The sequence below is a fragment of the Ailuropoda melanoleuca genome, chromosome X (assembly GCF_002007445.2).
Source record: "Ailuropoda melanoleuca isolate Jingjing chromosome X, ASM200744v2, whole genome shotgun sequence".
Lineage (NCBI taxonomy): Eukaryota > Metazoa > Chordata > Mammalia > Carnivora > Ursidae > Ailuropoda > Ailuropoda melanoleuca.
Genome location: NC_048238.1, coordinates 77,076,526 through 77,099,511, shown reverse-complemented (window position 1 = coordinate 77,099,511; position 22,986 = coordinate 77,076,526). Strand labels below are relative to the sequence as shown.

The following is a 22,986-nucleotide window of genomic DNA, read 5'->3' as shown; positions in this document are numbered from 1 at the left end:
CGTATTCCAATGTGGCTGAATGGCTCAATGATGTCCTTTATGGCAATGCTTTTTCCCATCTGGAGAGCTTTTAAAAAGTACCAGTGCTGGGGTTGTAACCCCACACCAATTACACCAGACACCTCTGAGGGAGAGGGCTGTGCATATACACTCGGAGGGCTAAGAACCCGCGTGCTCTAGGCTTTTTCTGTGAGCCCATGTGTCATTCAGGTAGGAACTCAGGGCCTTGCAACGAGCCCCGGTGTCTCCTTTAATCTGAGTTCTGACATCACTAAGCACCTAGGAGGTTTGCCTATGCCTTTCCCCACTGCCTTCCGATGCCACCTCTTGAATAGAAACAAAACATTCATTTTTCCATCCTGCTATGTCCCCTACAGCTGCTCAGCACAGCGCCTTTCTCTTTTGGAAAAAACAAAGCCTTGAATGGTACACACGCTGTGCCATGTTCTCCACAAAGAAGTTGGCTACACCCCCTGGAATTGCAGAGGGGCCCGGGCAGATGGTGGAGAAAGGACCCGAGGAATACAGCAAATCAATGAAGGTGAGGGCCGCATCTCTCCGTTGGTCTGGCCACAAAGTTTCTCTCGGGTGGGCTGACCACTTTCTCCTAACTAGACTGTTCTTGAATTCTCTTGGCTCGGAAAGCCGGCTGCCGAAGTGAGCAGCTGCAGCAAGCTGGGGCTGCTGTGGACAAGAAGATAATGTGCAGATGGGGAACAAAAACGAAGCTAATCCCATGAGCTGGCAGGCTTTTGCATTTCCTCCAAGAATTTGGGTCAGTCCAACCGGTCAGTTTAACTGCTTCCGTGGATCTGTTTCTGTTGGCATCGGGTGGCAGGCCAAGGGGAAAGCCTGGCAGGTCTGAGAGGGAGCTGAGCAACAGTTCACGATATTTAGCCGGCTCAGTGCGAAACTGTTTCCCCAGCCCCGAACCAGCACGGCCACCAGCCTCCTGCACAGACTCTCACCCAAACATCTGCTTTATCCGAGAAGGCTCCGACAGAGGAGGCTGAGTCCACACTTGGTTGTGTTGGTGCATATATTCTGGAAGAAAGGTGAAGGCAGGAAGGGGATCATTTGGCTTCAAAGCTGCTTTGTAAATGCCTGACAAATCGACTTGCTTTTAGTTGGTATTGATATTCTTTAATATTCGAGGGAACTTGCCTGCTCAGATGGATTGCTTTAACAGACGCATCTTTGCAGTTAGTCAATGGCAAAATATTTGTGAGCGGTTAGTATCTTTCCTCTTTGCAGGCACTCAATAATGTGCCAAATGAGATTATTCCCTCTGCCCTGGGACTTGAGAACGTTCTGAAGTGTGTGCATCCTGACCAGGAGGTAAGGAAGACTCCAGTTATCACCAAAGTCCAAATGGAGGGTACTTGTATTCCTGGACAACCGTTAGAAATGTCCTTAAATCAGGACCCCATGAGCACTGCCATTGCTGCTTCTAATCGTCTGTCATCAGAGGACTCTGTGTCTTACTGCAGAATTCTGTCCGTGCCAGTAAGACAGAATGTGCTTAAATTTATCAAGTACGTGTGAATTGCACAGATCTCAAGTTTTCTTATGAAAAGGCGAGCTTTGGGGAATGTTTTCATCGAATATGATGTTTCACATAGTTTAACTCAAGCTAACAAAGGGATTGTCTTTCACATTAAAACTATTTTAAAAAATTGGTTAATATTCTCTCCCACCATCGATTTTCACTTTCTAGTTATTTCATATGCATATTAAATATATGTACAGATACACATTTTGCACATCTATACATTTTTTGGAAGATTTACTTAGTTATTTGAGGGAGAGAGAGAGAGAGACAGTGAGCACGAGCAGGAGGGGCAGAGGGAGGAGAGATAGAGAATCTCAAGCAGCCTCCATGCTGAGCGTAGAGCCCAACCCAGGGCTCAATCCCGAGACCCTCCGATCACAACCCAAGCCTAAACCAGGAATGGGATGCTTAACTGACCGTGCCACCCAGTTCCCCTACACATCGATACATTTTAAAACATATACATTTAATATATACATACGTACTCACACACACATTTGCACATTTCAGCCTCCATCAACCTCAACTCAGGTTTATGTGTAGTAGAGGCATTCAGACACACACTAATTCAAATATCCCTGCTTTGAACGTGATTCTTCCCCCATTCGATAGCCCCTAATCTCTCCCTCTCCCTTGTCACCCTGCTGTAATTCAATCCTCCAAATACATGGATCCCCTGCCTTCAGAAAAAAAGCCCCAATCTTTCACTTGGCGTTCAAAGCCCTTGCCCCAACCTGGTCCCGAAGATTACCTCCACCACTCCCAGGCTTACATCCAGTGCCCCAGGCAAACCGTCTCGTTTGCTCTTCTGCATAAAGCAAGGCAGTCATGTGTGCTTTGGAGTGCTTGCTATGAGCCAGCCACTGTGTTAGCTACTTCATATCATTATCTTGTTTACTCCTTCCCGCAACTCGATGACGTAGATTACTTTCATTTTCCAGGTAGGGAAAAACAGAGGCCGAGAAATGTTCCGAAACTTGCCCAAGGTCAGGGTCAGGCGGCTGGTAAGAAGTCGCACTCCTGCGCATGTCCCCTTTACTAGGCCTGTCTAAATATGCTTCATGGAATGTGTCCGGCGTTTTTGTGCCTCTGTATTTTTGTTCATGGGAACGTGGCGACAACCCTCTTTCCTCCTCCACCGGCCCTGCCTGCTGAATCTTGTCCAGCTCAAATAGCACCTCCTCCACGAAGCCTCCCCTGACTTCCCAGTGCTAAAATTCCTTCCTTCCAGCTCAGGGTTCTCACGACATGGGCTCTAGTGCTTATACTCCATTTTATTATTGTAGTTACCTGCATGTTTCCTCCTCCTACTCACCTCCACCCTGTCTTACGGCAAATAGAGCTCACTATCATTGTAGCCCTGTAACGCTGAAGCCAAAAGAGCACCGGTCAGGTGCATCGCCAGGGATGTGGCAGAAGTGGGCGAAGGGATAGGTCATCTCTGATCTCCCTCCCAGCTCGGAGGTTCTATGACCCTGCATGGCGGCTCCCCCAAGGGCAGGGATGCACTGTCTGCAGCAGCAAGTGGAGAAGCTGGCTCATCTCTGGAACTGCTGAGTTGGCAAAACTCCGCTGCACATGCTGATGAACAAGTGCTGGCTACACTCTCCCTCCCGGTCTATGTGTGTCTATCTGTCACTGTCATGTGGGTGTGAAGGTGACACTGCTCTGCAGGTGTGGCTCGAGAGCTGCGGGCCTGGTCGTATTCCTTCCCTGCAAAGACGACCCTTTGTGCCGCGAGGGCTGATGCTCAGAACGCATATGGACATCTGTAGCACCTGGCACTCTGCCTTTCCGTCTAGACCAGTGGTTTTCAAACTTGACCTTGCATCAGGGTCACCAAGAGGGCATGTTAAGGCACACCTTATTTGGCCCTGGCCCCAGGAAGTCCAGGGTAAGACCTGAGAATTGGCACTTCTAACAGGTCACAGGGAGGCTGGAGCTGCAGGTCCCAGGGCCACAAGGGGGGCCACTATCCCNTTTTTTTTTTTTTTTTTTTTTTTTTGGGGGGCGGAGTGGGGGGGAAGCTCTGAACTGGGAGCCTAAAGATCTGGGTCACACTGCAGCTGCCAGCTCTAAGGAGCTGTGTGACCTTGGGCGAGTCTCAGCACTGCACTGGATCTCTAGTTTCCTCCCTGGCACAAGGACAGGGTGAAGCTGGTGATTGCTACCCTGGGTATTTCTAGAATTCAGCGTTGGTCTGTCACTCTCATCTCCGGCCCAGTCTTTCAAGCTGGGAAGCTGGATGTTGCCATAGGGCCTCCTCAAACAATCAAGTGCACACTCCCGCCCAGCGTCACTCCAAGCTGGAGTGGTCCACTTGTTTGAGGTTCTCCTTCTCCAGCCATCCTTGTGTGTGGAGCCTGAAGAATGAAGTTGATGCCCTCCCTCTTGGAAACGCAAATCTGCCACGCTGAGGCATGTGCGTCTTGAATTTAAAAGGCACTTTAGTGCAGAGAGAAGGATCCAGAATCCCAGTGTGGGTCTCCTGCGCATAAGTAGCTGTCACCACTTACTGTGCCACCTTGCATAAGTTAACATCTCTGAGCCTCCCTTAGCCAACTTTTAAAAGGGACGATAGTATTTACTCCGTGGGGTTGTCGTGAGGACTAAAAGAGATCGCTCGCGCAAGGCACCTACCAGCGTGCCTGGCACGTCCTAAGTGCTCCAAACGGTAAGTGTTGTTTCTAGAAGCAAGGTGACGGTCCCTCTGTAACACTAGACAAGTAGGGAACCAGAGAACAAACACTATGGCCGTAGGTCTACTTTCTTTACCCTCCCCCTCCCGTGGTACACAACAACAATAGTGGTAACACCTTGCACGTCTGCGATGTGTTACACTTCGTAGGACACTATCCACTACGTCTTCCCGTCCAGTCTATGTAACACTGGAAGGACAAGAGCAACACACGTGTGCGGACCTTCTGGTGGCTTGAAATGTTCCCCAGACACCAGAGCTGTCTACAAGCGTCCCCGGGCAGCCAGGCTGGCCTTCCCTGTGTGCATTTCTGCTTCTGCACAGTTGAAGGAGGAAGCATCCTGGGCAGTGGCTGCCAGCCGAGGAGCCCCCGGGGAACCCCTCTAGTACTTGGCCTGTCTGCTGCACACACACATCAGACTAGGGGGACTGCTTCCCGTGGGCCATCCCTGCTTGCATTCTGCTCAGTGCTTATGTTGCCAGGCCCCAAACATCCAAATGACGCTAACGGAATGACTCGGGGATGTTCGATAATAAACATACACCAAACCAGAAAGAGGTTCTGGGTTTTTCATCAGTCCCACTGAACAGTCCAAGCAAAATCAGCCCACCCCTCTATGCTACCAATTACGCTTCTCATTAAGGCGACATCATAAAGATGTCTCAGGCTGTGGTATTACTGCCACACTCAGCATTAATTAGAGTTCAGTGATTGGAGAGGAGCAAAGCATGGGAGACTCAGAACCTTATTTGGGGCTTACTAATGATTTGGTTCCTCACCAGAAATTGGACAGGTATCCTAGACTCCAGCAATTGCACTTCCTTGCTCTTGCCTTCCCTTCAGGTTTCTGTCGTCTGTGACCCTGCTGGAAACCTCTATTTGGTGTCTATTGTTTAACTCCCCCGACCCTCACTCTGTGGCCACTGTCTTTCTGTTATCATTAAGACCCCAGAAGCACACTGACCTTGCTCACTCTGCTCTAGCTCCACCGGGTTTCCTACTGTTCCTTAAACCGGTCAGGCCTCAGGGCCTTTGCACTGGCCACTCCCTCTGACTGGTGCACTCCTTCTTGGGGCTCTTGCTCCCTCTCTTCTTTAAAGTCTTTTATTCAAATGGCCATTTTAAAGCTGCTCCACTCTTCTTCCCTATCTGCCTTTTCCTGCTTTCTTTCTCTCCATAGCACTCCCTGCCTTCTACAGTTAACTGATTGTTTTATTTATTACCTCCCCCTTTTCTTTCCTCTTTCCCTCCCAAAGATAAGCCTCGGGAAGGCAGATGAATAACTTTTTGTTTTGAAATAATTTTATTTTATTTTTTCTAAGATTTATTTATTTATTTATTTGACAGGGAGAGAGAGAAAGAGAGAGAGAGCGCACAAGCGAGTACAAGCAGGGGCAATGGCAGGCAGAGGGAGAAGCAGGCTCCCTGATGAGCAAGGAACCTGATGCGGGACTTGATCCCAGAACCCTGGTATCATGACCTGAGCTGAAGGCGGACGCTTAACTGACTGAGCCACCCAGGTGTCCCTGAAATAATTTTATTAAATAATTTTTTTCCTGGAGGATGAAGTGATGATCTTTTTATTTCTTTTGTTGCTTCTATCATAAAACTGAATGTTTAGAGGTTATATCTCTCTAATGCTTCAAAAGCAGGTTCCCCTGCAAATTCTTTAATAAGGAAAATAAGTAATAATACATAATTATTGGGTCTAATTGACAGATGAGGACTCTGAGATTCAGGAAGTGTAGCAGAGACTGTCAATGTCCTACCCGTATCCTTCTGGCGTTTATCATTTCTGTGCCTGCCTGCTTGCTTTCAAACTGCCTGAAACACTTTTAGACCTTACAGGAAAATTGTAAACCCAACACAGAGAGTTGCTGTATCCCCTTTACCCGACTTCCCCTCCTATTAAAAACTTACATAATAATGGGAATAGTATTGGGGCGCTCTGGTGGCTCAGTCGGTGGAGCGTCCAACTCTTGATTTTGGCTCAGGTCATGGTCTCAGGGTTGTGAGATCAAGCCCCGTGTCGAGCTCTGGGCTTAGCACGGAGTGTGCTTGAGGACTCTCTCTCCCTCTCCTTCTGTCCCTCCTCCCGCGCACTCTCTCTCTCTCTCAAAATAAATAAATAAAATCTTTCAAAAAATAATGGTAAAAGTATCGAAGCCAGGAAATTAATAGTGATACAACACTATTAACTAATCTGCAGACCTTATTCAAAATGTCCCCCATTTCCTCGCTAGTGTCCTTCTGCTATGCCAGCATCCAATCCAGGAGCTCAGCCTGTATTTGTTACGTCTCCTTAGCTTCCTCTAATCTGCAACAGTTCCTCAGTCTTTGTCTTCCATAACCTTGACAACTTGAGAAATCCAGGCCAATTATGTGATCGTTTCCTTCAACCAAAGTTTGTCTGCTGTTATCGCATGGTGAGATTAAGACTGCGAGTTGGGGCAAAAATACTGCAGAAGCAAGGTTGTGTAGGCTGGGTTTGTGTGTGTGTGTGTGTGTGTGTGTGTGTGTGTGTGTTGAGGGATCACCAGTTGACTAGAACAGGGCCGAACACATCAGAGGTGCTCAGTATTTGTGAAGACACAAAGAGACCAGAACACCAGGCACCCACACTCCTTTCTGAACATGGGAAGATTATGTTTTGTGGAATATCACGTATGTGGGAACCTCTGGTGGCTTCGAGGAGGGAGAAGGTAGGACAATGGAGGTAGGGTGAGGGTCTGCTGCCACAAAACTAAATAGTAACAGGCAAAGGAACCCAAGTAGCACATAGCCCAGTGGGAGGAAAAATGGTATAAAACTTGGACAAAACGGTAGCAATATTTTTTTACTTGAAAAAATACTACCTTCCTTTCCTGCTATGGACAGAACGTTTGTATCTGCCCCAAATTCCTATGTCGAAACCTAACCCCAGTGTGATGGCATCTGGATGTGACACCTTTGGAAGGTGTCAGTTCAGGGAGCTGGAGCCCTCATGAATGGGGTCAGTGCCCTTATAAGAGAGACCCCACAGAGTTTGTTTGCCCCCTTCTGCCACGTGTCATTATAATGAGAAGATGGCCATCTACAAACCAGGGAGAGGTCCACATCTGACACTGAATCTGCCGGCACCTTGATCTTGGACCTTCCCAGCCTTTACAACAGCAAAACCTACATTTCTGTTGTTTCTAAGCCACCCCATCTATGGTACTCTGTTATTGGAGCAGGAACAGACTAAGATGTGGCCCCAAGAAAACCCATTACCTTCCATAAATAAGTCAGTGGCTCAGGCCACAGGCTCTGAAGCCAGACTGCCTGCATTCACAGTCTGGCTCTGCCACTTAGCCGCTAGGCAATGATGAACAAATCCCTTAACCTCTGTGCCTCATTTTTCTCATCTGTAAAGTGGAGATCCTATTAATAGGAACACGCTAGGGTTTTGTCTGAGGATTGATACGGAGAGAATACATGTCAGGAGCTTGGAGCCGTATCTGGAATATAGTAAGCACTCACTAGGCATTATGCAAATTTCTGTACCTTCCAGAGCACTATCCAGTAAATCATCTCAAGATACTCAAAGCAACCCCTGAGGGGCAGAGACTATTACTTTCACTGAGTGATAAGGAAATCGAGGAGTAGAGAATTGGAAGGATTTATCTAAGGTCTCCCAGCTAGAGAATGAGAGTGCTCGACTAAGATGTAATTCATATGTGTCCTAGCCCAGTGCTGTTCCTGCACTCCCCTAGACATATGGCGCTGTCTCCCCAAATGCCAGCAGTCACAGAACGAGAATTTGGGCTTCAGTTCACCTCTAAGCATCACACGCCTCTTGGTGCCGGACAAGGTCTGGGGCACAGTCAACCCTCTACAGTCTTACAGTACAAGCAAGATAGGCAGTACTAAGTTAACCCAACAAGTACCTCTTGAACAACGGGCATGCTGACAATCACGAGGCAGCTTTCACCTTTTGATACAGGGCTTCTGGGATGGTTGTTTGGATGGTGGGAGGCATTTTCCAAGGGAAATATCCCTGGAAGCAGGAGTAAGCACCCAAGTCAGCCTACCAGATGTACTGAGAACAGAGCATTGCTACAGCTCCAGAGCCTTCTCCGCAGGTCTCACAGGGGCAGGGGGAGAGGAGAATAAAACAAGGCCAAAGAGGCAGGCAAAAGCTGGATTCTGCCAGGGCTTGACAGCCTACGAAGAAAGTTGGATTAAATTCTCAGTGTGATGGGAAGCCACCGGAGGCTCTGAAGCCACGGGATGAGATTATCTGTCCTACATTTCTAAGACAGCACCCGGATGCTGTCATAGAGACCCATGTAGGATGTGCTTCTGCACTCAGACAGGACCGGGCTTGAGTCTCAACTCTTCCCCTGTGTAGCTTGAATCTCTCCTGTTCACTGAAGACGAGAGTAGTATTCACCCCCCTGGGCTGCAATGAAGGCTACAATTGACAAGGTATGTAACGTGCTTAGTTCAGTACCTGGCCCAGAGTAGGTGCTCGGTATGTGTTAGCTGCAATTAGGAGGAGGGGGAAGAGGAGGGGGAGGAGAAATAGTAGCAGTAATTGTTGTAATATTTAGTACTACAGTCACAGCTTTGAGAAAACACATAGGATGTGGCCCAGATCAGGTATGAGGTCAATGCTTGCTGAAGTCAACTTTTTGGACTCATAAGACCTAACACGATGGGGGGGGTCTCTGGGCACCAGGTGAGGAGATGGAAAAGGTCTGTCTGGGGTTGCTACCAATTGGCTACGGGGGTTTCCCCGTGTCTTCCTCCAAGTCCAGGACATGCACCTGCCACCGGCCACCACCCCGCACCAAGCTATTCTGGGCATAAAGTGCAGTGGCAGGGGAGGCATGGAAAAGGAAGCATTCTTTCCTCACCCTTCATGTCAATTCCCAGAGTCCCCAGGGGTTCCTTCATCCAAAAGCTGCCGAGTGCCTTCTGTGTGCTGGCTCCAGGCTGGGCGGTGCCATCTTCCAAGCAACAGCAGAGTCACAGGCCCAGGGGGAAGCCCCACAGCACCAACCCATCACCTGACACTGTGGGGGTTGTGCCTTGCAGCCACTGGGATGGCACTGCATGGGCAGCGGCTTCCTCTCTGTGGACTCTGGCTTTGCTGTCCCTCGGCCTGAGCTACAGGAGGTTATGAATTAGCCTCCAGCCAGCAAGGGCAGACCAGGATGCCGGTGTGGCCCATGTGCCGCAGACAGACCACACCCGGAGAACAGCGAGGACGCAAAGTGGTTTCTCCTTTGGCACCGTCCTGAGCTCTGTGGTCTCCTGTGGCCACACCTCATTCTCACAGTCCCAAAGCCTGTCCTCTCCTTGGAGCAGATGACTACAGAGACATCACATGACCTCTTGGCAAAGGCAGTTGTGCCGCGCCAACCCCTGCTTTGGCTCTCTGGCCCAGGGGTGAGCTCAGTGCCCCAGCAGTGGGGCGGGAATGACGGGAACTGAAACCAGGGAGCTACTCCATTCACCTGCCTACTTTGCCCGGCTACCCAACTCTTTGATACTTACTCTCACAGACGTCTGTGATCATTTGATCGTGTACTTACTCGACGGTATTTGCCGAGTGCCTACTCCGTGCTGGGCACTGTGGGAGGTGATGGGGATGCCCCAGACCAAGTCCCTGCCCTCAAGCCGCTGACCTTCTAATTCAACAGCGTGGGACATTCTCATTAGAATATGATTTTTCCCATCCCCCAAGTTAATAAAACCTTCTCTCAAGGCAAATCTCCCATCAGATACTGCTTCTGCCCCATTTCTGTCCTCCTCTTAGTACTAAAAAGTCGGGGCAATTGTTTATACCCATTGCCTCCAAATCCTCTCCCTCTGTTCCCTCTTGAACTTGCTCTCGTCACTGTTCTGACCAAGATCACCCAGTGACCTACATGTTACAAAATCCAGTGGTTAGCTTTCCGTCCTCATCTTACTCTAGCTTTTTGACAGTGCCTGACATTAAGTGACCTCTCGCTCTTCCTTAAATCACTTTCTTCTTTTGGCTCCCAGGAAACCACTTTCTATTGATTTTCTGCCTTCTGCTCTGGCGGCTCTCTGCTCAGTCCCCTTTGCTTGTTGCTCTGCAACTCAACTTCTAACCTTTGGAGTGCTGTAAGTCTCGGTCCCTGGGCTTCTGCTCTTTTCTACCTGGGCTTGCCATCTAGGGGATTTCATCCAATCTCATGGCTTCCAAAGTTCTATCCCCAGGCCAGACGTCTCCTATAGACTCCAGGATTGTACATCTACCTCTCTACTGACATCTTCAGCTGAAGGTCTAGTGGGCACTTCAAACTTATCAAGTTCAAAACTAAGCCCTTGACGTTTCCTCCTGAAACCCGATTCTTCCCACTGCCCTACCTATCTCAGTGTAACGGCAACTCCATTCTTCTGGATGCTCAGGCCCAAAACCATGGTGTCCTCCTTGACAGTGCACGGTGTCTTGTGCCCAACACACAGTCTGTCAACAAATCCTGTATACCCTAACTCCCAAAATATATCCAGATTTGGATCATCTCTCTCGGGTTCTGCCATTTCTACCATCCTTCTCCAAGCCACCATCGTCTCTCACCTGGATCATTGCAATGACCTCCTCGCTAGTGTTGCTGCTGCCACCGCTTTCCCCCTTGAGTTTTCTATGTCAGGTAGAGTGAACCTCTTGAAATCTCAGTCAGATTATGCTACTCTCTGTTAGAAAGTCCTCAGTGGTAACCTTCTTACTCAGAGTAAAAGCCAAAGCTCTTACAATAACCTTGAAGGCTCCACATTATCTGCTCCCCTCCATCACTTCTCTGAATGTGTCTCCTACCACTCTGCCCCTTGTTCTCAGCTCTCCAGCCACGCTGGCCCCCTTGCTGTTCCTCAAACACGCCAGGTATAATCCACCGCAGAGCCTTTGCACTTCCTCTTCTGTGCCTTGAATGGTCTATATTGAGAGAGCTGCAGATCTAGATCTCTCACTTCTTTCAAATCTTTACTCAAGATTCACCTTTCCAGGCCACTCTACCACAACCTTTCCTCCCTCCTCTCCCTACAAAAAATCGTATCTCTGTTTTATGCTTTATTTTTTCTCCTTAGCACTTCTCATAATCTAACATACTATATATCTTAGTCTACTCAGGCTGCCATAACAAAATACCATAGACTGGGTGGCCTGAACAACAGAAATTGATTTCCCATAGTTCTGGAGGTCGGGAAGTCCAAGGTCAAGGTGCTGGCAAGGTAGATTTCATTCTAAGGTCTCCTCTCTTGCAGGGGGCTGCCATCTTGCTGTGTGCTCACATGACCTCTTCTTGTGTGTGTGTTTGTGTCTGTGTGTGTATGTGTGTGTGATGTGTGGTGGGAAGGTGGAATGGAGGAGAGAGTAAGCTTTCTGGTCTCTCTTCTCATAAGGGCACTAATCTTTTTCAGACCAGGGTCCTACCCTCGTGAGCTCATCTAACCCTAGTCATCTCTCAAAGGCCCCATCTTCAAATATCATCACATTGGAGGTTAGGGTTGCAACATATGAACCGGGGGAGAGGGGAGACACAAACATTCAGTCCATAACACTATATATAGTTTCCTTTAAATATATATATATATATATTTATATATATATATATATAAAGCTGTATAACTATGTATATTTGCTGATCTTATTAATTTTTTGCCTTCCCCACTAGAATGGAAGTTTCATAAAAGGTTAGAATTTGTGTTTTTTTCATTCACGATTTTAATCCCTGCGTTTCAAGTGGAGCCAGGCACATGGTAGAAGCTCAATAAATACTAAAATGCATGAATGAAAAGAATTACATCCGGTGATAAGTACTAAGAAGAAAATAAACAAACCCACAGTTATAAAACGGAGCTTGGCAACCTTGCCCACGCACTAAAATTACCAGGGGAACATTTAAAAATACAGATAACCCAGGCCTCATTCCCAGAGATTCTGATTTCCTTGGTCTAGAAGGGGCATGGCCATTTTTTAAAATGTTCTCTGGGTGATTCTTAAGGTGAAGTGAGGGCTGAGAATGAGTTTGAGGTTAACAAGGGGGCACAGCACATGAACTAGTGGGAAGCTACTTAAGATAGTGTATGCGGGGAGGGCCTAAGTGAATGAACCCATTCTGAGATGGTATCATCTAAGTGGAAACCTGAAGGACAAAAGGAAGCACAGGGAAGCTGGGCCACGGGTGGGATCCAATTCCTGGTGGTGCACACAATGAGAACAAAGGCACCAAAGCAGGAAAGAGCCTGGCATGTTCTCACAACAGAAGACCAGTGTGGGCAGTGCAGAGGGGGCAAGGGGAAGAGTGCAACAAGATGAGTTTGGAGATATGCAAGGGCCAGATTATGCAGGGTCTTGCAGACTGTGGAAGGAGACTAGATTTGACGCTACATGAGACGAGAGCCACCGAGGGTCTTGGGGAGGGAAAGATGTGATCTCATTTTACTACTTTCTAGAGACTGCTCTTGCTGCTGTGTGGACGGCATGGATGAAAGTAAGGAAATGACTTAGAAGACTATGTTGTGGTAGTCTCAGGGGGACTTGGTGGTGGCCTGAACTAAGCTCACGCCTAATATCCTCTTCCGTGTAGACAGAGGAAGCCTGGGAGTGGTATGCAAGCCCAGTCTGCTCAGATAAATGCACACCCCAGGCCACTGTTTTCTGGAGAACTTTCCAAAGCTAAGATGCTGTACATTGCTAATTCTATGATTGGTGGCTCAGTGGTTGGAACATGTATGCCATGGCTTGCCCTAGGGAAAAGGTCCCATTGATCAGCTAATGGGAGAGATGCTTTCAAACTAGAAAACAGTACCATGATCAAGGGGCTTAGAAAAAGTGAGGGCAACACTGACTCATCTAAATGTTCAAGAGTCCCCCTAATCCCCAGCACTGGGTCTTTTATGCCTGCTGGGCAGAGGGGAAGAGAGATGGGGAGAGAGAGAGAGAGAACTCTGCTCTCAAGGGAACTTACAAGTTAGTGGAAGAGATCAAGACATGAACACAAATAGAAGTAACACAAGACAGGGGCGCCTGGGTGGCACGGCGGTTAAGCATCTGCCTTCGGCTCAGGGCGTGATCCTGGCGTTATGGGATCGAGCCCCCACATCAGGCTCTTCCGCTATGAGCCTGCTTCTTCCTCTCCCACTCCCCATGCTTGTGTTCCCTCTCTCGCTGGCTGTCTCTATCTCTGTCGAATAAATAAATAAAAAATCTTAAAAAAAAAAGAAGTAACACAAGACATAATGAGGTAAGTATCCAAGGGGTACTTGGTTAAATATATTTGATAACTGTTCTCAGTTATTCAGCACTCAATTTATGCTGAGCACCGTGTTAGTTGTTTTACATATGTTCTCACTTCATCTTCGCAACTCAATGGAGTAGGTAATATGATCACCCATAATATGATGATGATAGCAGATAACAGGAAGTGCTTCCTATCGGCCATGCATTGCGTTTGGTGCCCTGAAATCTCTTATATATGAATATCTTTATTCTATAGGTGAGGGTAACTAGGCCCATCAAGGATAAGTGACATATCCAAGATCACAGAGCTGGGCAGGTACAGCTTTGATTTTCAAACACAGCTTTGACTCTCAAGACCTAGCTCTTAAAGTATTCTAGAAGTTCGGAGGAGGCAGCTCCTATCTTGTTCTGGGAGATGCAAGCATGCAGGGAGGGAAACTCCCCCCATGGAGGAGGAAAGGTGTGAAGATGAGAAAGGAGGGGCCTACTGAGGCTCAGTAAGTGGCCCTACTGGCCAGAGCTGGTGTGTGATGAGGAATAATGGCTCAATGGCAAGGCAGTTCTCCTTCCCCTTTTGGCTTTTAACCACCTCACCTGTGCCAGCCAGGGGCGGAACCTCCCATCGAGCCTATCTCTCACTCAGGGTTTGGTCTTGGGGTGCCTTGGTAGTCCGCAGGCCCCCGAGAGCTCCAACAGGTTTAACTCCACTCCGAGGGAGGACAAGGCATAGATTTTCAAACACAAACCATGATGAGCAGGAAGTTGGCAACCCCCTCTCTAGTTCTTCTCTCTTTAGTAGAAAGCAGACCTTGGAATTCAGAATACTGACAAGATCCGAAAAGGACAGGGAATCCAGAAGAACCAGAAACCAGCACCCAATGTGACATCTCAAGCCAGCAAAGAAAGTTCCCCAAGCAACATAGCTTATAACAGCAAGAATTTGCCAACAATGTAAATGTCCATCGATATGGGATTGATGAGGTAAATTAGGAAACATCCCCAGAAAAGAACACTAGGTTGTCGTTAAAAAGGATGAAGTCAAATTATATGTTCTGACAAGGAAAGACGTTTCAAAAAAGCAGGTCACGCAACATTCTCTATAGTATGATCCCATTTAAATCACAGATCTCTGTTTTGTAGGCACAAAATCTTTAACCAAAGTTATTTGGTAGGGTATTGGCACAAAGAATTACAGAGGTACTTATGCTGTCTAATTCGTACACTTTGGTAGGCCGTTGACCTGTATGACAAGCTGATACTACTTTCATAGTTGAGAAAAAAAACCTAACAGTTTCCATTTTACAAACCAAAGGGTGCCATCTTAGATCATCCTTTATCCACCCTGCCTTTCATAACCACAACATATTTTGGATTCAGCAGTGCATCTGAAATAGTCTCCTAGAACTTTCTCACGAATGGACTAAGACAAGACAGCAACATATTAACCAGATTATAACACGAGTCAGATGGGCAATTGATGAAAACATTTTACCCAAAGCGTAGATGACAACAAACAGAAAAGTTTCGAAAGGCCACAGGGCTTGTCCACATTCATTAATAACTTCGATGACCCAGAAAATACACTTACCACGTCTGAAATGACCCAAAGCTGGCAGGGATATCAATACGTTGAAGAACAAAGCTGAGATTCAAAACGAGCTCAGATGGGCTGGAACACCGAGCTAAAATGAAAAGAACAAGAAAGGTAAAATGCGTAAGATAAAGTAAAAATTCTCAGTTAAAATTATGAAAGTCCTTCTTGCGAAGCCAGAGTAAGGGAAGCATGGCTTGGCGGCAGCTCACATAAAAACAAACAATTCCAAAAAGATCGTGGGGTTTGAGTTGACTCACAGCATAATTCAAGCCAACAGTTAGTTTACGGTAGCTTAATTATTTCGCTGTAAAAAACAGAGCACGAGTTTAGGTTGTATTCATCAAGTAGAGTTTCTAGACTCCAGAATATTAATGTTGCCCCGCAATCTCTGCTGTTCCCCACCGAAGCCTCCTATTCAATTCTAGGCACTGAGAAAGTGGACCACCTCCTGGGGAGGGTCACGAGAGTGAGGAAGGGGTTGGAAACCATCCCAGAACAGGAGTGGCTCTTGAAAGGTCCAGAGATACGGGGCCCAAAAAAGAGAAGCGTCAGGCATGTATAGGATCCCCAATTGGCTTTGCATCTCAAGTGTTTTCCTCTGGAAGGTATGCACAGATTCTGGGATGCTCAGGGGACAGAACTCAGACTACTGCCATCTAGTGGTGGCAAGAAGGCAGACTTTCAGTAAACCTGTGAAGAAGGCTTTCTGACCTTGACAGAGCCCTGCAAGAGGCTGAGGGGGCTGGTGAGGCGGTGCGGGTAGGTCAAGGCTGGGTGAACAGATGCCCAACGGCAGAATCACATGAACTGGGTCCCTTTCGGCTCTAAGAGATTCCATTGCTTTCTCCCGATCTCTGCGCCATCACCTCCACTCTGTGTCTCCCTCTGGACCAAAGAGCCTTCTCTCTGCAGTCTAGAGAGGTAAGAACAACTCTGCAGGGACTGCTGGGGCTGCCACCTCTTGTTTAGTATCATCCAAAGCCTATGGAGGCAAAACCCGCTGCTTATGGGAGGCCCAAAGGACTGACGATAGTCAGATCACACATGCCCTTCCCTGGACAAGAGCCTCCCATGCCTTGCCATCCCACTCCCTGTAAGCGGCAGTCATCACAAAGGCCTACAAAGCCCTAAACCAGCTGCCCCTGTGACCTCTCTGACCTCCAATCTTATTACCCTTCCCCTTGTTCACTCCACTCCTGCCACAGGTCTTCTGGCTGTTTCTTAAAGGCCAAGCATGCTCCTAACTCAGGGACTTTGCTCTTGCTGTCCTCTCCGCCTGGGTGGCTTTTCCCTGACAGACCCGCATGGCCCGATCCCTCACCTCCTTCGGGGGTGGACTCAAAGATCACCCCCGTGAGGTCTTCCCTGAACACCCTCTTTAAAAACTGTAGGCCTTGCACGTTCCCTCCTTTGCTACCCCTCCTATTTCAGAACTCCTTATCACCCCATCTTTTTCTTTCTAAATACTTTTTATTTACTTATTTGAGAGAGAGACAGAAAGAGCTGGAGTGCGGTCAGAGGGGAGGAGCAGAGGGACAGGGAGAAGCCGACTCCCCGCTGAGCTGGAAGCCCACCGCGGGGCTCGATCCCAGGACCCTGGGATCATGACCTGAGCCGAAGGCAGATGCTTCACCAGCTGAGCCACCCAGGTGCCCCCCCTTATCACCCCATCTTAAGGGTTTTTTCCCATGGTACTTCACGTCACACAACGTAATATTTTATACATGTATTTTGCTCTCCTATCTCCCTCTGTGGTCCTATACGTTGCTTAAATGCAGGGATCCCGTCTGTCCCGTCGTTGCTGTTCAACCACCACCCCTGGAGCACCGTGCAGCCCAGAGGAGGTGCTCGGTAAATGTTTCATGCGATGATCGCTGCATCCCAGATCCCTGCCATTTTCTTCAGTCTTGCTCTCCTCGGCAGAAGAAGTTTCAGATTTAAGAGCTGGATCTCAAAGTAGTAACAAGGACTGGTGTCTTAGTAGTAGGATTTGGGGTGCCTTCATGATCTTATGTTTCTGGAGTTTTTGTTATGCGGCCATATTACATCGGTGATTACCTGGCGCTAGGATCTGGAGCAGCTGACATCTAGCATGGGCTTACCCTGTACCAGGTATTGGGATAAGCGCTTGACTTGGACTCGTTCATTTAATGCCCCAAGGCAGCCCTCGTCAGTTGGCACTAGTACTAATCCCACATGGAAGACCAGGAAACAGAAACAATGGGGTGATCTGACTTGCCCGAGGTAATGTAGCTCCTCTCAGGCAGGCCCCCAAGCACCCTGACTTCACTGTAAGATGGAAACAGATGATGATGATAACGGCAGCTAACATGTCTTTAGTACTCACCATATGAAAACATAGCACCACCTGGGGCGCCTGGGTGACTCAGTCAGCTAGGCATCTGCCTTCAGCTCAGGTCATGATTTCCAGGCCCTGGGATGGAGCCCCGCGTTGGGCTCACTGCTCTGCAGGGAGTCTGCTTCTCCCTCTCCCTCTGCCCCTCCCCCCTGCTCATGCTCTCTCTCTCTCAAATAAATAAATAAAATCTTAAAAATCAACGAAAAATAAAACATATCACCATCTTGCCTGCTCAGAACGGCCCTCTGAGGTGGGAACTGTTGTCGGGGCCATTTTATGGTAGTAGGCCCTCCCGTCGTGTCATCACCCATATGCGCCGTCCTCCTTGGACTTGGCTTTGGTCTCATGAAAGGCATGCTTTGATTCTGTCTTCCCACCTTGTGGAGAAGCTGGAGAAGTGATCATCTGCCGGCCACTACTTGGCCCCTCTCCTCCATGCAGATCATTCCATGATTGGCCCTTTCCACCATATTCTCTCTCACTCTACAGTCTGCACACTTCATTCAAGCCAGATCATCCCCAGCTTCGCAGTGCTGGCTTTCTTTCCACTCACCTAGGCCCCTTTGGCTCGCTTACCCTCTAACTCATAGAAGGTAGCTGGGCCTTCATCTCCTTAGTGTATCCTGAACAAACAGTACATTCGCTTGCACATAGTAGGTGCTCAGTAATGATCTTGATGATTTCATAAAGATGCTATGCCCTCACCGCTGTAAAATGTTCTCTTTTCGAAGGGCGCTCATATGTATTATCTCGGTTTTACCTCACAGCAGCCCTGGGAGATAAGAAAGGCAGATCGTATTTCTCTCAGTTTTACAGTGAAGGAAATTGAGGGCCAGGAAGGTTAAATAAGTTGTCTCAGGGCCCACTAACCGTCCCTCCGGACTCTGAGCCCCAGATTCTTTGCACCAGCCCACACCGATTTCTACCCGAGGGCACCCGTTGGCTGGGATCAGTGCTAATAACACTCCTATAAAGCCCTCGTCTTGATTCTATCACTGGAGCAAAAGCAATAAAGAACACCAAGAGGCAATATCCACGGTTGAGATGGGGAAGGCCAGTAAATTCATACACTGTGCGGTGAGAAGTGCCTGGGGCTTATCAGATGGGCGGTGATGACTCTGTTAGGTTCTGTGTGAGGAGGGCACGGGGACTGAACCGAACGCTGGCCTCCACGCGGGGCAGAGGAGCCCTACCCTCAGCAGAAGAGAGGCAGCCTTGCAGGCAGCAGGGCAGCTGTGAGACAGCACTAAGAGGCCAGAGAGCCCGAGGTCCAGCTCCACTACAAGCTAGCGTGTGACCTTGGGGCAAGTACTTGACCCGAGGCTGCACTTCCTCAATAGAAAACATCCATTTTCAAGACTTCACACAGCCCAAAGGGGCCATAGATCTATGACAGAGGCCCCAAACTGGTGAGCAACGGACCAAATCTGGGCCACAGACATATTTTCTTTGGCCTAAATAGTGTTGGGGTTTTTTTTCTTTTTTATCTGGTGACCAACACATTTACAACGCCAAAGGTTTTCCATAAATGTTTGGATTTCTGGGCTTTCCAGAAAAATCAGAAGATCTAGCCACATTTCAAATTTGGAAGACTTCACATAAAATTTGATTTCCAATTCTTTCTAAAAAAAGATCGCACATATGGGGTTATTTTTCTCATTATGTTTATTATTTACAATATGGTGTGTTAGGTTGTGATAAGCACCATGGTGGAAACGTAAAGGAGATGGGGGGAGGGTTCTGAAGTGGTAGGGGTAGGCAGATCCCGCAAGGCCTACAGTTTACAGAGGGTGGTCTGAGAAGGCCTTGCTGATGAGGTGACTTCACCCCCACAGGACCACAGTGGGCTGGAGCCCCAGAGTGGCTGCTCCCTTAGGACAGAGCACACCATTCCTTTTCTGTTTTTGAATGCAGGTCACTATCCGCTCAATTGATTTCCCGAGCAATAGGTAATAATTGGCAGCTTGAGAAATACTGCTCGAGACCCTCGGTTCCCAAATCTGGCCCCACATCAGAATCCCTTGGAGTCCTCATTAAATATGTATTCTTAGGCTCCATTCCAAACCCATGGAATCCGAATTTCTCGGGATGAGGCCCAGAAAGGTTTAGGAGTGCTAATACCCTCAACATAGCAAGTGGAGAGTCAAAAGACACTCATGTGTACTCATGTGCATTGAAACAGTTTTATGTTTATGATGTGACTTCACAAAGGCAACAAAAGGGCTTCAAAAGCTCAAATGAATATCAAAGTCTGAGACAAGGAGGGGCCCCTGCGTGACTCAGTCATTTGAGCATCAGACTCTTGATTTCAGCTCAGGTTATGATCTCAGGGTCGTGAGATCGAGACCCATGTGGGGCTCCACACCCAGCGGGCAGTCTGCTTGTGATTCTCTTCCTCCGCCCCTCCCCTCCTTCTCAAATAAATAAATAAAATTCTCAAGAAGAAACTCTGGGAGAAGGAGAAGAGCGAAGTGTGCTTACAAGGTGCTCACTAACCAAGAGCAACTGAACATCCCAATAAGCCCAGATACATTTTCTGTCTCATGGGGTCAACGCAGTTAGCCTGATACCTGTGGCAATACCCTCACTTGCCCTTCATCTCAGGCCAGGCCCATTACACGGTATGAAAATTCATTCTAATTAGAGAACAAACCAACTCCGTCGACGCAAGCATAGCAGAGGATAGATGGGGAGAGAAGGGAAATGGATCCTACTCCATTCTCTTGCTGGTCATTTCTTCTTGTCTGGGCTGGGAACTGACAGATTATTTCTCTGGATATCTGCATCTCCAAATGGAAGACAGTGTTCTCTGTTGTATTTCAAACATTTTTTTCACCATGACTTACAGTAAGAAATACATTTGCCATGCATACAGCGTACATTACTGAATTATATATGTAAGTATACAGCCAACATTTCACGAAGCAATACTTACCCTTACTGTGTGCAGTGCACACTGTTCTTTCCTATTCCATTCCTTTTCTGTTTTGTTTTTTGTTAACGCAGGTCACTACCCACTAAATTGATTTCCTGAGCAGTAGGTAATAATTGGCAGCTTGAAAAAACACCACTCAAGATGATTGGTTCCCAAATCTGGCCCTACACCAGAATCCCTTGGAGTCCTTGTTAAATGCATATTCTTAGGCTCCATTCCAAACCCATAGAATCAGAATTCCTTGGGGATGAGGCTCAGAAATATATATATTTTACCAAGGACTAGCCATGCCCTGGCATTAAGGAATCCCAATTCTCCTCAACGCCCAGAAGCAAGTAACATCACTAACAATAATAATTATCAAAAGTCTGCTTCATGCCAGTGCTGTTGGCACCAGAGTTTTCCATTTCTTATTTCGCTTATATCTTCACAACCACCCCACTTTAGTGATAAGAAAACAGGCTCAGAGAGGTTCATTAAGCTGCTGAAAGATATACAGGCAGAGAGATTAAGGAAGTGGTGGGGCTGTGATTTCCTGAGGGGTCTGCTCCTATCCCTCCTGACTCTTCCCGCCCTCTCTCCTCTGTGATTCCTGGAACCTTGGACGTCTCTCGGAGTCTTCCTTACCAATTCAAATTCCAAGTCATACACCAAGATGGTCCAACCACCAGACACAAAGAGCAGACATAAACCAACAACAATACTTTGCATTCATAAAGAGTTTGAACTGTTTCCACATAAATGTGTGTCTGTTTTCTCCACACTTATACCTTCTGGCTCTCCTGTGAGGCAGGAGAGGCGGATGAAAAACCAGAGACCCAAAGAGGGGAAGTGACAGATCCAGGGTCTCACAGCAGATTCAAGCCAAACTGCAGCACTCTGACTCTCGAGGGGTGGGTCAACTGCTGCACTTAGGCTGGCTTTCTCCAGAGCTCCCAGCTCTGCTCCGTTTCAAGTCTACCTCCCTTTAAGGCAGAAGAGGAAGAGACGGCTTGCTTTCTGCCTTCTGCCTGCCTCCCTACAGGACCACCATCCGGCTCTGAAAGGAGCACGTTCTGGATACACACTGCCTGAGGGGCAGGTTGCCCGAACCTCCTCCACCACAGCGCTGTGCTTGAGGACTGGCTGCGTTGCTATTTCTGCCATGCAATTTCTAAAAAGCTCTGCACTGTGCTTCAAAGAAAAATAATGGATTCCATGATGAAAGAAAAAGGCCCTATCCCTCCCACGGAGGTTAAATGCCACCAGCGACTAGCGAAGCAGCATTTGAAAGTCTCTGCTGAGCAAAATGTTGAGCGCCCACAGAAAACCTAGGTGGTGGACTGGACCAATCTTGGCCATGGCAGAAAGGGGCTGGAGGGATGAATGACCCTCATTTAGCCTCCTCAGCTGAGGCCCTCCCTCTGTTGAGAACAACCCCTCTGTTTCTGCCACAGAGAGGGGTGTTGTTTGCAATGTGTATATATTTATGTGACAAATGCCTGGCTATTTATCAAACACTGTATCGATTCTATCATTTTTCTTCACCCTTTCCCCTTGACAATGCAGGTCATTCTGTCTCTCCCCTTGACAGCTCCTGAGGCAAATCGACCACACACACACACACACACACACACACACACACACACACACACACAAACAGTGATGGCTTGGTGAAAATAAAAGCAAGACACCCTTCTCGTGGCCTCAGTCTCTCTGTCCAGAAAGTAAGTGGGTTGAACAAAATGCTCTGTTAGTTCCTTTCTTTGGTCCTAGGATTCTGATACAATAATGTTATGTTAGTCACCATACAGTACATCATTAGTTTTTGATGTAGTGTTCCACGATTCATTATTTGCGTTTTCATTTACTATTCCTGTGGTCAGGGCTGCAAAGCCCGCCTCGTCAGTTGCCTCTGCCGCCCCGCCCCGCCATGTCAATTTCTCTTCCGGCGCGAAGGCAGCTCGCAATCTAGACCTGTAACAGCTGAGGTTTCGGCCCCGCGGAGCTTCAAGCTAATGCCATTCTCACCTCGGTGGACCGCTCTGCTGTATGTCAGAAAAATGGGAAGAGGTGTTAAATTTGCTTTGTGACTGCAACTCCCTTTTAGTTCGGTGAGGCAGGCTGAGGATTTGATGGTTTTATAGAGTTCTGTATCAAGAAAGTACAAAATATCTCAGCCTTTTAATTTATATTGTCAATCACCGAAATGGCTCCTTTCCCCCCCCCGTGGGGCCCGCTAACTAGATCCGCGCTGGCTGTTGCTGGCCGACAAGGCAGGCGCCCCTCTCCTACCTGCTTTCCCAGGGCTGGGTTCAAGACCATGAGAGAGCGCAGGGGAAATGCTCCGGGGTATTGCCAAAAAGAAACCGGAAGAAATGAGTAATCTCCCTCTTCCACAGTACGGCAGAGCGATTCTCGTCAAACTGCCTGAGTTTAAATCCAGGTAACTGACTCTCCTGGGTCTCGGTTTGCTCATCGTCCAACGGGAATAATAGGAGGCTAGACCTCATAAGGTTCCTGGGGAGGTTAATCGTAAAGTGCTGAGAGCAGTGACCACCCCATGCTAATAGCTCAATAACTGCTGGCTAGGCTCACTACCTATTCCTCCTTGCCGAACTGGTCTTGCAACT

General features: G+C 47.9%; 1 protein-coding gene across 17 annotated transcripts in view; it reads right to left on the bottom strand.

Moving 5' to 3' along the window:
- The window catches only part of PAK3 (p21 (RAC1) activated kinase 3), a 246,667-nt gene that overhangs the window by 185,362 nt on the left and 38,319 nt on the right, over positions 1 to 22,986 (bottom strand). For 10 of the 17 annotated variants that reach the window (XM_034648882.1, XM_034648871.1, XM_019800833.2 and 7 more), the window contains exon 2: positions 15,075 to 15,168. Coding sequence is in view for 2 of the 17 variants with exons in the window: in XM_034648868.1 (XP_034504759.1) it covers positions 15,075 to 15,168 (94 nt within the window). In the remaining 15 variants the exon portion in view is untranslated. Of the gene's footprint in view, positions 1 to 968; positions 1,045 to 15,074; positions 15,169 to 15,791; positions 15,811 to 22,986 lie in introns of those variants that run through there. The other 7 variants (XM_034648866.1, XM_034648864.1, XM_034648870.1 and 4 more) reach the window with 6 other exon arrangements.